This window comes from Entelurus aequoreus, linkage group LG05 (assembly GCF_033978785.1).
Source record: "Entelurus aequoreus isolate RoL-2023_Sb linkage group LG05, RoL_Eaeq_v1.1, whole genome shotgun sequence".
Taxonomy (NCBI): Eukaryota; Metazoa; Chordata; class Actinopteri; order Syngnathiformes; family Syngnathidae; genus Entelurus; species Entelurus aequoreus.
Genome location: NC_084735.1, coordinates 11,317,542 through 11,335,239, shown reverse-complemented (window position 1 = coordinate 11,335,239; position 17,698 = coordinate 11,317,542). Strand labels below are relative to the sequence as shown.

At 40.9% G+C, this 17,698-nt stretch overlaps 2 protein-coding genes across 4 annotated transcripts in view; one reads left to right on the top strand and one right to left on the bottom strand.

Moving 5' to 3' along the window:
* cdc73 (cell division cycle 73, Paf1/RNA polymerase II complex component, homolog (S. cerevisiae)) overlaps positions 1–17,698 on the top strand; it is a 45,847-nt gene that overhangs the window by 27,648 nt on the left and 501 nt on the right. For both annotated transcript variants that reach the window (XM_062047084.1, XM_062047083.1), the window contains exons 10-16: positions 546–610; positions 9,992–10,049; positions 10,125–10,160; positions 10,413–10,500; positions 10,575–10,736; positions 14,351–14,451; positions 14,518–14,659. In XM_062047084.1, the coding sequence (XP_061903068.1) occupies positions 546–610; positions 9,992–10,049; positions 10,125–10,160; positions 10,413–10,500; positions 10,575–10,736; positions 14,351–14,451; positions 14,518–14,659 (652 nt within the window). The remainder of the gene's footprint in view (positions 1–545; positions 611–9,991; positions 10,050–10,124; positions 10,161–10,412; positions 10,501–10,574; positions 10,737–14,350; positions 14,452–14,517; positions 14,660–17,698) is intronic.
* LOC133650162 (beta-1,3-galactosyltransferase 2-like) overlaps positions 448–17,698 on the bottom strand; it is a 34,546-nt gene continuing 17,295 nt past the window's right edge. The window contains exons 2-4 of one of the 2 annotated variants that reach the window (XM_062047086.1): positions 6,506–6,577; positions 3,089–3,168; positions 448–3,009 (exon numbers count right to left, since the gene is read on the bottom strand). In XM_062047086.1, coding sequence (XP_061903070.1) covers positions 1,763–2,929 — 1,167 coding nt within the window. In that variant the 5' untranslated portion in view covers positions 2,930–3,009; positions 3,089–3,168; positions 6,506–6,577 and the 3' untranslated portion in view covers positions 448–1,762. The remainder of the gene's footprint in view (positions 3,010–3,088; positions 3,169–6,505; positions 6,578–17,698) is intronic. The other variant, XM_062047087.1, reaches the window with a different exon arrangement.

Genomic DNA, 17,698 nt, shown 5'->3' with positions numbered 1-17,698 from the left:
TGGAAAAAATGTGGACACCCCTGACCTAAAGTGACATGCCTGGCTGTGCCTAAAAGTGATGTTGTAGACCAGTGGTCCCCAACCTTTTTGTAGCTGCGGACCGGTCAACGCTTGAAAATTTGTCCCACGGACCGGTGTGGGGGGGGGGGGGGTGTATTTTAAAAAAAAAAAAAATTATTATTATTATTATTTTTTTTTTTTACATAAATAAATACAATCATGTGTGCTTACGGACTGTATCCCTGCAGACTGTATTGATCTATATTGATATATAATGTATATATTGTGTTTTTTATGTTGATTTCATTTTTTATTTTTTATTTTATTTTATTTTTTAATTCTTGTGCGGCCCGGTACCAATCGGTCCGCGGCCCGGTGGTTGGGGACCACTGTTGTAGACCACCTAAAGTGACATGCCTGGCTGTGCCTAAAAGTGATGTTGTAGACCACCTAAAGTGACATGGCTGGCTGTGCCTAAAAGTGATGTTGTAGACCACCTAAAGTGAGTCAGCACCAACTCCATGTCTCTGGTTTTTGTCTTCCAGAAACGGAGGGTTTCAAGATTGACACCATGGGGACGTACCACGGCATGACTCTAAAGTCTGTGACGGTAAGAACAAGTATTTTAACGTCCACAACATATCTTCAGTTAAGGAGTAAAACACTGTGTAGAGTGTGGATATATGGGGATGTTTGAGTCCCAGGTTTAATCTGAATGTATGATTGCATTTACTGACATTGTTATGTTTAAAGTTTTGGCTATTATCATTTTGCACGTACAGGTACATGTCAATACATTCTAGTACCGCACAAACTGCAGTTAGTCAATAGACAGCAGTAAGACTCTTTATTCATTCTTTGAGTGAAAATGACACATCACGTCATTCATGTGTAAACCATTCATTCAAAAGAATTCACTGCGTAGTAAATCGTCCCAAATTAGTGTTCTTTTGGTGTGCCTTATAATAAGCACACACATGGCGTTTAAAAGATGACCAACAAGCAGTGAGACCAATGCAAAGACTAAACGCTCTAGCAGCCTGTTTGGAAACAAGTGTATGAAACTTTCCAGATCTGACAGAAATGAGATAAGGGAAAAAGTGTTGTGGGTGATCTGCACAATGTTTTTCAAGGATTCTTTTCCATTGAGAGGTGGAGCTTGGCGAAGGCTTGCACTCTTAGTGCTTTTCAGTCAATTGTGTCATTATTGTGACTGGTGTACTTTACAGGAGTTGTCCCTCAACTGACCAGTTCACATTGCCACACACCCTCTGGCTGACTTGGGTGGATAGGTGTGGAACACCCTGAATGGGTCTTCAGCTAAACGCCGCACATGCCTGCTTTGACAAAGCAACACTGACAGTTTATAGTCTCCCATGAAGCCATCCCACACACACATAGTTCAATCTCCTGACTGTGAGGCCAGCATGCTAACTATGTGAAAGCAGAATAATCCAAATAAGAATATAACAAATTGCTCTAGGTTAAACTCCTCTATTCTTTCTCTGGCTAAATTAAATATGCAAGCAACCACTCAGTGTTTTTAACCAGCTAATATCAGTCCTTATTTATTATTTCTTTATTGCCCATTTATTACTGTTTTTCTTAAATCTTGCCAGGACCTGAGTCCAAATGTGGTAGCGTACATGTGCAAATGTGTACAGCTATGCCAAATAAATCTCCTTGAATTGAATCCTTGTTTTAATGTTGGATGTCAGCAAGCACTTTGTTGACAGTCCAAGGGGTGTGGAGATTGACTGCCTCACAAGTTCCTTTGTCCCATCCTTTGACATATGTTCTTGTTTCTCTGCTGTCTGGTCCAGTACTGCAGTAATTCCTTTGGTGTAATTTGGTGTGAGGTGATCAGATTGCTGTACATGCAGCGTGTGAACGGCACATGGTAGTGGTTGAATAGCAATATGGACGTCTTGGTGGGCTTCACCCTGAGCTGGCTTAGACACAACCCCACGTGGACATCCTCCAGGTGTACTATGTGTGTGTTCAAAGATATTCTGAGAATCTTGTCAGCCAGGTCTGCTGACAGCACGTAACCAGTCCCAGAGCAGAAGGTGGGATACTCTGCTTTTCCATATTCCTCTTCAGACATGTACCACCTGCTCTTTTTATCACGATGAGCTAACTCATGTTCTATGATTCTGCCTGTGTAATAGTTTGTCTTGGGCTTCAGCTCTGGTCTGAGCAGCTTGTGGATCAGGTACTCCGTGTTGATAAACATGTCACTGTCGGTCTTCATGACGTAGCCCGCGTGTGGACAGTACCTTGCCACCCAGTGCAGACCCATCAGGGTCTTCAGTGTCATATTGTTGTAGGAGTCTACGAAGTCCTGCTGAATGATATCATGATGCTTGTCACTCTCTTCTTGGAGCATCCTTTGCTGAGAACTTCCCACCTCTCCCTCCAGCTTTCCCAGCAGAAATAGGCGGATAACTCCCACACCTGGCACCAAACTCTGGTTTGCCCAGGTCTGCCGTATGGCACTCCTGGCTTCCACCTCTGAAGCCACTGTGGTTATTATAAAGACCAGGAATGGTGTTGCTTGACCACCTTGACATTTTGCCGGTTCATTGATGATGTAAGGGAACAGACCATGGATTAAAGTGGCATTAAAGTCTCTCCCCTTCATCTGGGTAGTCTTGACTGGCTCAGGTTTCTCCAAACCTGTTTCAGCTATAATGGTGTTGTTTTTCTTCCCGGGAGAGTTTGTAGCTTCTTCAACTTCTTCTACGGACAATTTGTTGGCATGGAGTCCTTCATCTTGGCAAGTCCCTGGACTTCCTCTCAACCTGAACTGTGCTGTGAGACTTGGATGCCACATGCGGGCTACAAGAAAGATCAGCACCGCCAGCAGAGCGATGAGAAAGGCACATTTTGCAATGTTTGAAGAGCATTGGCGTCTTTTCAAATTCATGGTTGGAGCAGCTCTTATTCACTGTTTAGTTTTTGGCTGGGGGTCTGTTGCTATTGGAGAGTTGCTTCTCCAGTTGCCACCTAGGAAACAAAGGAGAGCACAGAATATCAAATGTTTTGACCTCAGGAAATGATTGCTGTACATTACAGGATTACTTACATGTGTCTCTAGTTATTGCAATTATGTGACTGCTTATTCTCGTATATGCTCAGAATATCCCCTTCATCATTGCAAGTTTTCTGCAACACACCATGCATAACCATGTCTGTCCCACCAGGTATTTATAATACATTAGCAGAGTCGTCTTTTTGTCTGATCTACAAAGCCCAAAAGCAGTGAAGTTGTCACGTTGTGTAAAAGGTAAATAAAAAGAGAATACAACAAATCCTTGTCAACTTATATAAGGCTGAAACGACGCGTCGACGTAGTCGACGTCATCGGTTACGTAAATACGTCGACGCCGTTTTTGTGCGTCGATGCGTCGCATATTTACGTCACACTATCGTCATGGCGGAGCGCAAAGCAGACTGCGAGCGAGGGGAAAAACGCACGCCAAAAGTCGTCAAAAGTGTGGGAGTATTTCAATACACAGCCTAATAATGTTGTTGTATGCACACTGTGTCGAGCGGAAATGGCCTATCATAGCAGCACAACGGCTATGAACGAACATTTGAAAAGAAAACCATCAACTAGTCAATCGTCCGCGTTAGCATACGTTGTCATCATTACACAAAAACATGAATGTGTCATTTGTATCTGCTAGGGGTGTAACGGTATGTGTTTTGTATTGAACCGTTTCGGTACGGGGCTTTCGGTTCGGTACGGGGGTGTACCGAACGAGTTTCTAAGCTAAAGCTAACTTTAGCTGCTAAAGTCTTAACAAGTTGCTTTGCTCCTCTGCCTCTGTCTCAGCACGCAGCATTGTCCCACCCATATAACCATCTGATTGGTACACACGCAGCATTGTCCCACCCACACAACCATCTGATTGGTACACACGAAGCATTATCAGCCAATCAGCAGTGCGTATTCATAGCGCATGCAGTCAGCGCTTCAGCGTCGAGCAGATAGGTGTTTAGCAGGTGAGCATCAGGCAGCGGACTCTCCCCAAATGATTATAAACACCTCCCAGTCAACTACTAGTAACATCACTATGAGCCTGTTGACCTACTAGAAACTTAAACTGCAGCTCAGCTCGCTCGCAGTCCTGGTTTGAGGTGAAGGCTAATTACCTCTCAGTTCCAGCCACATCGACCCCTTCTGAGCGCCTATTTTCAGCTGCTGGGAATATTGTAAACAAGAAAAGAAGCAAAGCAAGTAGACATGCTAACCTTTCTTCATTACAACTGTTAGTCACTCACTGGAATGAGTAGAATTGGTTATTGTGTACTGTGTTGGACTGGATGTTTATTTTGCACATTTTAAAAGCAATACTTAATGTTTACAGTGCTCCAGAATATTTATATTGGCACTTTTTTGTATTGGATGTTTATCTTTATTTTTGCACATTTTAGCAAATAAGCGATACTTTCACTTTTGTTGAAATGTTTACACTGTTGTTACAGAATATTTCGTTTTGCACTTTTTTGTATTGGATGTTTATCTTTATTTTTGCACATTTTAAAGCAAAATAAGCAATACTTTTACTTTTGAAATGCTTATACTATTGCAGAATATTAAGATTTGCACTGGATGTTTACTTTTGTATTTGCACATTAAAAAGCAAATAAGCTACTTTTAATTTTGTTAAATGTTAAAAGTTTTAAATGTTTACCTTGTTACAGAATATTTTGTCATGTTGTTGTCAATGTTGACTGAGTGGCCATACTTTTTTTTTTTGTAAATAAAAGCCATGCCTTTTGAAAAAACTGGCCTACTTTTATTTTTTCATCTTCATTTTAAATCAAATAAAATAAAAAATAATCGGTAAAAGGAAATATAATCTATAGATGAATCGAAAAAAGAATCTATAGATTAACCGATTAATCGAAAAAATAATCTATAGATTAATCGATAGAAAAATAATCGTTAGCTGCAGCCTTAAACTTATATTCAATTGAATAGACTGCAAAGACAAGATATTTAACGTTCGAACTGGAAAACTTTATTTTTTGCAAATATTAGCTCATTTGGAATTTGATGCCTTTAACATGTTTAAAAAAAGCTGGCACAAGTGGCAAAAAAGAGTGAGAGAGTTGAGGAATGCTCATCAAAGACTTATTTGGAACATCCCACATGTGAACAGGCTAATTGGGAACAGGTGGGTGCCATGATTGGGTATAAAAGCAGCTTCCATGAAATGCTCAGTCATTCACAAACAAGGACGGGGCGAGGGTCACCACTTTGTCAACAAAATGCCTGAGCAAATTGTTTAAGAACAACATTTCTCAAGCAGCTATTGCAAGGAATTTAGGGATTTCACCATCTACGCTCCGTAATATCATCAAAAGGTTCAGGGAATGTGGAGAAATCACTGCACGTAAGCCATGATATTACACACCTTGGATCCCTCAGGCGGTACTGCATCAAAAAGCCACATCAGTGTGTAAAGGATATCACCACATGGGCTCAGGAACACTTCAGAAAACCACTGTCTGTAACTACAGTCGGTTGCTACATCTGTAAGTGCAAGTTAAAACTCTACTATGCAAAGCCACAGCCATTTATCAACAACACCCAGAAACGCTGGCGGCTTCCCTAGGCCCGAGCTCATCTAAGATGGACTGATGCAAAGTATAAAAGTGCTCTGTGGTCTGACGAGTCCACATTTCCAAACTGTGGACGTTGTGTCCTCCGGACCAAAGAGGAAAAGATCCATCCGGACTGTTCTAGGGTGAAAGTGTAAAAGGCAGCATGTGTGATGGTATGGGGGTGTATTAGTGCCCAAGACATGGGTAACTTACACATCTGTGAAGGCACCTTTTGGAGCAACATATGTTGCCATCCAAGCAACGCTATCATGGACGCCCCTGCTTATTTCAGCAAGACGATGCCAAGCCAGGTGTTACAACAGTGTAATAGTAAAAGAGTGCGGGTACTAGACTGGCTTGCCTGTAGTTCAAACCTGTCTCCCATTGAAACTATGAAGGCTAAAATATGAGAAGGGAGACTGTTGAACAACTTAAGCTGTACATCAAGCAAGAATGGGAAAGAATTCCACTTCAAAAATGTGTCTCCTCAGTTCCCAAACCTTTACTGAGTGTTGTTAAAAGGAAAGGCCATGTAACACACTGGTAAAAAGGCCTTTTTTGCAATGTGTTGCTGCCATTACATTCTAACTTCATGATTATTTGCAAAAATAAGAAAGTTTCTCAGTGTGAACATGAAATATCGTGTCTTTGCAGTCTATTCAATTGGATATAAATTGAAAAGGATTTGTTGTATTCTCTTTTTATTTACCATTTACACAACCTGACAACTTCACTGCTTTTGTACTTTGTATATACATTTATCATTTGAATTTAAATATCATTTTTCTATGCTATATATTTCTAAAACAGGTATAATAGCAAGCATGCATGTAACCTTAACATTATTTACTGATAGTAAACTTTATAAATAGAAAAATAGCTTTACCTCATGGCCGAGCCTTCATGTCACTGTTGAGGAGTAGACTGCTTCAGATGCTGGGTGGGCGCAGCACTTGGCCTGTAATTGATCAAGCACAAGTAAAGAAGAGTCTCCGTATGATCCTGCTATACAAAACTGGACGTCCTGATGCATAGTTGACCAAGTAATGAAAGGCTTGATTTAAGACTTAGTGCCTGAAGTCCAAAACCATAAACACTCGGGAACTGGTTTGACTTGTTAATGTGTTTGGGCACTCGCCCGCCATAATCCTTATTGTCACTGTTCATATTGTCATTGTACTCCTGTAATACTACGCCCATAGTCAGTATTCCCCTTTTAACGTTAGACTACCTTGGGGACTTTTGTCTTTTTGCTCATTTCTGGCCATCATTTTGGTTTTAGAATCATTTTTAGTTACCGGTATTCATGTGGCAGAACGATATTCCGAAATAGTCTGTTAACTTTTCAACCATTCCTAAAAGACTATCTGGGGACATATGCTTCTTTGTGCCATTAGTTTACAACTGAATGGAATGGCAATGTGGGTGATTCCCACTATTTTGGACTGGTAGTAGTGGATCCACCGTGATGGTTCTGCCACACAATACCTCAATGCTAACAAGGGGAAATTACACTTCAACGACTGTCATTGTATTTTGACTATAGAATTGCTGTTTTGCATCTCAACAGTTGTTTTTCTCACTACCATAGGGTGAAACCATCCTTGCCCAGGCACACCCTCCTGGTGTTGGAATATAAATATTTGGGGTTTTGGCACCAGCTGCTAGACTAGATGTGACCAATCAAAGTGGAAGACTAGATGTGACCAATGGAAGTCTAAGACTAGATGTGACCAATGGAAGTCTAAGACTAGATGTGACCAATGGAAGTTTTAAGACTAGATGTGACCAATGGAAGTTTTAAGACTAGATGTGACCAATGGAAGTCTAAGACTAGTTGTGACCAATGGAAGTCTGTAAGACCAGGTGTGACCAATGGAAGTCTAAGACTAGATGTGACCAATGGAAGTCTAAGACTAGATGTGACCAATGGAAGTCTAAGACTAGTTGTGACCAATGGAAGTCTAAAACTAGATGTGACCAATGGAAGTCTAAAACTAGATATGACCAATGGAAGTCTAAGACCAGATGTGACCAATGGAAGTCTAAGACTAGTTGTGACCAATGGAAGTTTTAAGACTAGATGTGACCAATGGAAGTTTTAAGACTAGATGTGACCAATGGAAGTTTTAAGACTAGATGTGACCAATGGAAGTCTAAGACCAGGTGTGACCAATGGAAGTCCAAGACTAGTTGTGACCAATGGAAGTCTAAGACTAGTTGTGACAAATGGAAGTCTAAGACTAGATGTGACCAATGGAAGTCTAAGACTAGATGTGACCAATGGAAGTTTTAAGACTAGATGTGACCAATGGAAGTTTTAAGACTAGATGTGACCAATGGAAGTCTAAGACCAGGTGTGACCAATGGAAGTCTTAAGACCAGGTGTGACCAATGGAAGTCTAAGACCAGATGTGACCAATGGAAGTCTAAGACCAGATGTGACCAATGGAAGTCTAAGACTAGGTGTGACCAATGGAAGTCTAAGACTAGATGTGACCAATGGAAGTCTAAGACTAGGTGTGACCAATGGAAGTCTAAGACCAGGTGTGACCAATGGAAGTCTAAGACCAGGTGTGACCAATGGAAGTCTAAGACCAGGTGTGACCAATGGAAGTCTAAGACCAGGTGTGACCAATGGAAATCTAAGAGCAGGTGTGACCCATGAAAGTCTAAGAGCAGGTGTGACCCATGAAAGTCTAAGACTAGTTGTGACCCATGAAAGTCTAAGACTAGTTGTGACCCATGGAAGTCTAAGACTAGTTGTGACCCATGGAAGTCTAAGACTAGTTGTGACCCATGGAAGTCTAAGACTAGTTGTGACCCATGGAAGTCTAAGAGCAGGTGTGACCAATGGAAGTCTAAGAGCAGGTGTGACCAATGGAAGTCTAAGAGCAGGTGTGACCAATGGAAGTCTAAGAGCAGGTGTGACCAATGGAAGTCTAAGAGCAGGTGTGACCAATGGAAGTCTAAGACCAGGTGTGACCAATGGAAGTCTAAGACCAGGTGTGACAAATGGAAGTGTAAGACCAGTTGTGACCAATGGAAGTGTAAGACTAGTTGTGACCAATGGAAGTCTAAGACTAGATGTGACCAATGGAAGTTTTAAGACTAGATGTGACCAATGGAAGTCTAAGACCAGGTGTGACCAATGGAAGTCTAAGACCAGATGTGACCAATGGAAGTCTAAGACTAGTTGTGACCAATGGAAGTCTAAGACTAGATGTGACCAATGGAAGTCTAAGACTAGATGTGACCAATGGAAGTCTAAGACTAGATGTGACCAATGGAAGTTTTACGACTAGATGTGACCAATGGAAGTTTTAAGACTAGATGTGACCAATGGAAGTTTTAAGACTAGATGTGACCAATGGAAGTTTTAAGACTAGATGTGACCCATGAAAGTCTAAGAGCAGGTGTGACCCATGAAAGTCTAAGACTAGTTGTGACCCATGGAAGTCTAAGACTAGTTGTGACCCATGAAAGTCTAAGACTAGTTGTGACCCATGGAAGTCTAAGACTAGTTGTGACCCATGGAAGTCTAAGAGTAGTTGTGACCCATGGAAGTCTAAGAGTAGTTGTGACCCATGGAAGTCTAAGACTAGTTGTGACCCATGGAAGTCTAAGAGCAGGTGTGACCAATGGAAGTCTAAGAGCAGGTGTGACCAATGGAAGTCTAAGAGCAGGTGTGACCAATGGAAGTCTAAGACTAGATGTGAGCAATCTAAGTCTGATCATGAAGTGATGAAGTCTACGAGATGAGAGACAAAAGGTCTTCTAAGACCAACACACAGTCTAGTTGTGATGATAGAATGTTCTGAGACTCCAATGACCTGATGATGAATGTGCTTAGACTCCAACGACCTGATGAACGTCTTGAGAGTCCAATGACCTGATGAATGTGCTTAGACATTCAACGACCTGATGAGCGTCTTGAGAGTCCAATGACCTGATGAACATCTTGATAGTCCAACGACCTGATGAACGTCTTGAGAGTCCAATGACCTGATGAATGTGCTTAGACATTCAACGACCTGATGAGCGTCTTGAGAGTCCAATGACCTGATGAACGTCTTGATAGTCCAATGATCTGATGAACGTCTTGATAGTCCAATGACCTGATGAATGAGCTTAGACTCCAATGACCTGATGAACGTCTTGATAGTCCAATGACCTGATGAATGAGCTTAGACTCCAATGACCTGATGAACGTCTTGAGAGTCCAATGACCTGATGAACATCTTGAGAGTCTAATGACCTGATGAACGTCTTGATAGTCCAATGACCTGATGAATGTCTTGAGAGTCCAATGACCTGATGAATGACAAGATCCTTAGACACACAAGTCATTGAGAAGTATTTCTGTCTACAGGAAGGAGCGTCTGCCAGGAAGGCCCAGACCCCTGCACTGCAGCCCGTGCCTCGGCCCAGTCAGTCCACCACTGTCACTGATATTATGTACCATCATGCTGCTTGGTAATAATGTCTTTGTTTTCATCTTCTAGTTTCACAAGCCAGACCTCCACCAAATCAGAAAAAAGGTAAATGGTGTGAAATCAGAATGTAAGGATTATAATGTTGACTTTTTAAAAGATGTCAGTCACTTGTGGTGTAGATGAAGAAGCCCTAAATAGAGGAGGACCCCCTACTTGTACACCGTGTATAAAATAAACTGCTCCTGAAGATAGCTCACATATAATAAATGATCTACACACTTGGCCATTGCTTAGTATCCAACATGGCAACTACATTGAAGAAATGTCTAATATTTGCCTTGTCTATTTGCTCCACAGGCTCCCGCACACCCATCATCATCATCCCAGCTGCCACCACCTCCATCATCACCATGCTCAACGCCAAGGACCTCCTGCAGGACCTCAAGTCAGTTTCACTTTCACTTTCACTTGGGTCAGCTTAAGGATCCAGGAAGTAAGTAGGAGATTGTGTCCCACCAGGCTGGTCACGTCGGAGGACAAGAAGAAGCAAGGCATCCAGCGTGACAACGAGGTTCTTCTGCAGAGGCGCAAAGACCAGATCCAGCCTGGTGGAAACACACTCTCTGTCACGGTCCCCTACAGAGTCATCGACCAGCCTCTCAAACTGGCACCTCAGGACTGGTGAGAAGGCTTTCACTTTTCTTTCAACCCCAACTTTTACACCACAAATAAATATTAGTCAGGACAGAGTGGCCCTAATCACATTTTTTAACATCGGACTGTTTAAATGGGATTTCTATCTGACTCCAGTGTAGACGTGAGCTGGTCCCGATGTGGCCCCAATGTAGTCCTCACTTGCATGAGCAAGCCCCAATGTGGTCCTGATGTGGCCCCCAATGTAGTCCTCACTTGCATGCCCAAGCCCCAATGTGGTCCTGATGTGGCCCCAATGTAGTCCTCACTTGCATGCCCAAGCCCCAATGTGGTCCCGATGTGGCCCCAATGTAGTCCTCACTTGCATGCGCAAGCCCCAATGTGGTCCCGATGTGGCCCCAATGTAGCCCTCACTTGCATGCGCAAGCCCCAATGTGGTCCCGATGGGGCCCCAATGTAGTCCTCACTTGCATGCGCAAGCCCCAATGTGGTCCCGATGTGGCCCCAATGTAGTCCTCACTTGCATGAGCAAGCCCCAATGTGGTCCTGATGTGGCCCCAATGTAGTCCTCACTTGCATGTGCAAGCCCCAATGTGGTCCCGATGTGGCCCCAATGTAGTCCTCACTTGCATGCCCAAGCCCCAATGTGGTCCTGATGTGGCCCCAATGTAGTCCTCACTTGCATGCCCAAGCCCCAATGTGGTCCTGATGTGGCCCCAATGTAGTCCTCACTTGCATGCGCAAGCCCCAATGTGGTCCCGATGTGGCCCCAATGTAGTCCTCACTTGCATGAGCAAGCTCCAATGTGGTCCCGATGTGGCCCCGATGTAGTCCTCACTTGCATGCGCAAGCCCCAATGTGGTCCCGATGTGGCCCCCAATGTAGTCCTCACTTGCATGAGCAAGCCCCAATGTGGTCCTGATGTGGCCCCCAATGTAGTCCTCACTTGCATGAGCAAGCCCCAATGTGGTCCTGATGTGGCCCCCAATGTAGTCCTCACTTGCATGCGCAAGCCCCAATGTGGTCCTGATGTGACCCAAAGTGTTCCCCATGTGGCCCCAATGTGGGCCCCCAATGTGACCTCAACATCACTTGCATGTGCACTTCAATCAAGTGAAAACAAAGAAAGTGGACCGGGAGGAAGTTGCTACGACTACAAAATAAAATAAAAGTTGCCACACCTTAAATAGAGCATTTTTTAAACGTGAAAGTAAAGTAATAAAATGTATGAATGGATGTATATAGTGTCATATATTTAATATATATAGTGACATATTTAATATATATAGTGACATATCTAATGTATATAGTGACATATCTAATGTATATAGTGTCATATATTTAATGTATATAGTGACATATTTAATGTATATAGTGTCATATATTTAATGTATATAGTGTCATATATTTAATATATATAGTGTCATATATTTAATGTATATAGTGTCATATATTTAATGTATATAGTGACATATTTAATGTATATAGTGTCATATATTTAATGTATATAGTGTCATATATTTAATGTACATAGTGATATATATTTAATGTTTATAGTGTCATATATTTCATGTATACAGTGTCATATATTTCATGTATATAGTGTCATATATTTAATATATACAGTGTCCTATATTTAATATATATAGTGACATATTTAATGTATATAGTGTCATATATTTAATGTACATAGTGTCATATATTTAATGTATATAGTGTCATATATTTAATGTATATAGTGTCATATTTAATGTATATAGTGTCATATATTTAATGCATATAGTGTCATATATTTAATATATATAGTGACATATTTATTATATATAGTGACATATCTAATGTATATAGTGTCATATTTAATGTATATAGTGTCATATATTTAATGTATATAGTGTCATATATTTAATGTATATAGTGTCATATTTAATGTATATAGTGTCATATATTTAATGCATATAGTGTCATTTTTTTTTTAATTTTTTTTTTTTTTTATAATGTCCTGCCCAGCTTCTCAGGCAAATCATATAGCAGATGTAGATGCCCATATCGGCTGTTCAGATTTACTTTACAAAAGAGAAGTGTAGGATACTTCTCTTGTTGCCTTACTTGTATTTTGACTTTATTAAATGTATTTATATTATCATTTGGTGCAGCCGGATATAGTGTCATATTTAATATATATAGTGTCATATATTTAATGTATATAGTGATATATATTTAATGTATATAGTGTCATATATTTAATGTATATAGTGTCATATATTTAATGTATATAGTGACATATTTAATGTACATAGTGTCATATATTTAATGTATATAGTGTCATATATGTAATGTATATAGTGTCATATATTTAATGTATATAGTGACATATTTAATGTATATAGTGTCATATTTAATGTATATAGTGTCATATATTTAATGTATATAGTGTCATATTTAATGTATATAGTGTCATATATGTAATGTATATAGTGTCATATATGTAATGTATATAGTGTCATATATTTAATGTATATAGTGACATATTTAATGTATATAGTGTCATATATGTAATGTATATAGTGTCATATATGTAATGTATATAGTGTCATATATTTAATGTATATATTGTCATATATTTGGGAGGTTGTAATAGTTGTATGGCTGCTCTAAGTCACATGTAAACAAATGCACCACAGCAGTCCTTCAACAATGGCTATTTCTTCAGAGTGCAAACATATATTCATGTATTCCATATTATTTGTGCACTATAGACAAGTCATGCCCCTAAAAAGGGGTGGTCTTAAATAAAAAGCCAAACAGGATGTTGTGATGAAGTATCCACTTCCTGTGGCGACTGTGTCTCTAAGGCGTAGCTCGCCCAAAGATGAGGAACTAAAGTTACATTCAGGTCAGATTGTGTTTAGACTGAAGTCCCATTTGACAAGATCAGATTCAGGACTACCTCCTGATGTGGTCTCAGTCTGATGATGGCATTTGAAGACCTTTGGAGCGTTTAGACTGTGCAGTGTAATTGATTGTAATGGTATTGAATCATTAGATGTGCTGATCACAAAGATGACAAAAATCAATAATATTCAAATATACTACAAAAGAAGGTACTCATGGAAAAGACATGTACATACTGTACAACTACACAATAGTAGAATAAATACATTGTAACTCCATCAACAATAGATAATAATCATGAGTTTCTTGGCTGAAGTGTCAATAAAATGCAAAAGTCCACCACTTTAATCATACTTTTTGTGCTCTTGTTTGATATTGTCATTACTGCCACACGTGGTGACATAGTGTATTACAACTAACACTCACCTAATTGAACATTCAAACACAGTGTGACTGTTCATAAATGTAATGTTACACTGGCCATAAATAGACTTGTTATATGTTCAGGCCTACTACGCTACTGTCTTTTAATGTTAAAGCCAAGTGTTTGGTGTAGACTCGTATTCATTTACTAATAGTAGCTGCTTACTGTGCTTCTATCTACACTTTCTAGCCAGCTTATTCCTGGCGTGTCAAATGTTTAGTCTCATCCTCCAGTGATAAAGATACTCAGAAATTGATCAAGCGGAGCCCCTTTGGCCCCCGATGGGAACTCCAGGGTTGCTGATCAGTATGTTCCTTGACTACAGGGACCGAGTGGTGGCTGTGTTCGTGCAGGGTCCTGCCTGGCAGTTCAAGGGCTGGCCATGGCTGCTGCCTGACGGCTCTCCCGTGGACATATTTGCCAAGAGTAAGTGATGGCGCCGGCAAGTGAATGCAGGCACGGCCCGTGCATGAACGTGTGTGTCGCTTCCAGTTCGAGCCTTTCACTTAAAGTACGACGAGGCCAAGACCGACGTCAACGTGCAGAAGTGGGACGTGACCGTCTTGGAGCTCAGCCGCCACAGGCGCCATCTGGACCGGCCTGTCTTCTTGCGCTTTTGGGAGACCCTCGACAGGTATGGCTTCTTCGTTGGTTACCGTCTCATCAACCTTATTACAGCCTCGGCATCAAACTTCTTTCCCTACGGGCCGGGCCACATGTGTGACAGTGCATATTCATGTTTAGTTGTCCAATTGGTATATTCTATTACATGCACATTGCTGGATAACTTCATTACCATTTCAAAGTCAGGATGATAAAGGAGCCATATGTAATCATGTGGCCAGAAATGGTACTGCAATCACGGTCAAAATTCTGCAGTACCCTCCCCCTCTCTGTGACTGAGGTTGCCAGATATGCAACTTACTTACCCTCTTACTAGGGGTTGAGGTCCGGGACCATAATAGCTGAATAGACAATGTCAATAACAAATCTCTAACCAACACAGAAATGAGGCTATTTTCAGGAAGAAGTGCGTACAATATGACAACAAGCATATGGTTATTGTCAGTACTATCAGAAAACCAAGACTACTAGCAATGGTTGTACTGGTGACAATAAGTAGAGCATGCTTAGCAACCTAATGTACGCCCAAAACTAAAGAGGAGACATTTTACCAAGGTATGCCTATAGGCTACTGTTTCAAACCTTTCACATTGCCATATAACTTGGTGCATGTGGTCCACAATATGCAAACACCAATTATTTGATCATGTGATTTGTCTACGTTTCACATTGCCATGATGACTAATGTTGGAAGCCATTTCCTCAGCGTATCAGCATAGTGAGAAGGAAATAGTCACTGGCACTACCCATATCCTTCCATCCATTTTCTACCACTTGTCCATATCCACATAGTTTTTATTTGTACTAAATATATGTTGTCCTGTCAGTTGGATGACGCATGCTAACTAGCATATATTTTCCCCATTAGCCTGGGCTAGCATGCTAACATTGGTTGCAGGAACATATTATCTTTGTTAGACAAGATCATAGACTGTATTGGACAATATAGTTTACACACCAAATGTCCATTTCCATGTATTACAAGTCACAAGAAAAGGTGAATGCCTGACTTACCTATCAAGGAGGAAATGAGCAAGTTTGGCGTCCGATGAAAAAAATTCAAAGGCATCCCTGATACAAATCCTGGTTTTGTTCCTGGCTTTGTCGTGAATACATTGAGAATGGTAACTTTTACATGGACTAAGGTCTGACATGTTTAGTAACTTTACCAGTGGCAGTAGCCACACCAAGATGGCAACCTGGATGTGACACACTCAGACTTTCTAATTGGTCAAACGGCGGAGGGCGGGGCATCGAAATGAAAACAATAATATTTCGGGGCTGTAAATCTAATGTTGAAACGAGCATATCCCGGCTGAACTACATTTAATGATGACTTGACATTACATATGGCTCCTTGCAGTATGTATTTGTCTCCACAAGACATGTTCACACAACGATCAGATGATATTGAAGCATGTATTTGTCTCCACAAGACACGTTCACACAACGATCAGATGATATTGAAGCATGTATTTGTCTCCACAAGACACGTTCACACAACGATCAGATGATATTGAAGTATGTATTTGTCTCCACAAGACACGTTCACACAACGATCAGATGATATTGAAGTATGTATTTGTCTCCACAAGACACGTTCACAAAACGATCAGATGATATTGAAGCATGTATTTGTCTCCACAAGACACGTTCACACAACGATCAGATGATATTGAAGCATGTATTTGTCTCCACAAGACATGTTCACACAACGATCAGATGATATTGAAGTATGTATTTGTCTCCACAAGACATGTTCACACAACGATCAGATGATATTGAAGTATGTATTTGTCTCCACAAGACACGTTCACACAACGATCAGATGATATTGAAGCATGTATTTGTCTCCACAAGACACGTTCACACAACGATCAGATGATATTGAAGCATGTATTTGTCTCCACAAGACATGTTCACACAACGATCAGATGATATTGAAGTATGTATTTGTCTCCACAAGACACGTTCACACAACGATCAGATGATATTGCAGTATGTATTTGTCTCCACAAGACACGTTCACACAACGATCAGATGATATTGAAGCATGTATTTGTCTCCACAAGACACGTTCACACAACGATCAGATGATATTGAAGCATGTATTTGTCTCCACAAGACACGTTCACACAACGATCAGATGATATTGAAGTATGTATTTGTCTCCACAAGACACGTTCACACAACGATCAGATGATATTGAAGCATGTATTTGTCTCCACAAGACACGTTCACACAACGATCAGATGATATTGAAGCAAGTATTTGTCTCCACAAGACACGTTCACACAACGATCAGATGATATTGAAGCATGTATTTGTCTCCACAAGACATGTTCACACAACGATCAGATGATATTGAAGTATGTATTTGTCTCCACAAGACATGTTCACACAACGATCAGATGATATTGAAGTATGTATTTGTCTCCACAAGACATGTTCACACAACGATCAGATGATATTGAAGTATGTATTTGTCTCCACAAGACACGTTCACACAACGATCAGATGATATTGAAGTATGTATTTGTCTCCACAAGACACGTTCACACAACGATCAGATGATATTGAAGCATGTATTTGTCTCCACAAGACATGTTCACACAACGATCAGATGATATTGAAGTATGTATTTGTCTCCACAAGACATGTTCACACAACGATCAGATGATATTGAAGCATGTATTTATCTCCACAAGACATGTCCACACAACGATCAGATGATATTGAAGCATGTATTTGTCTCCACAAGACATGTTCACACAACGATCAGATGATATTGCAGACATGCAATGAAAGAAGGAATACATTTAGCCAAGTTAAGCGATGTGGTGGAGCAGACGTGGCCCCAGAGAGAGCAGACGTGGCCCCAGAGAGAGCAGACGTGGCCCCAGAGAGAGCAGACGTGGCCCCAGAGAGAGCAGACGTGGCCCCAGAGAGAGCAGACGTGGCCCCAGAGAGAGCAGACGTGGCCCCAGAGAGAGCAGACGTGGCCCCAGAGAGAGCAGACGTGGCCCCAGAGAGAGCTGCTGTAGATGAA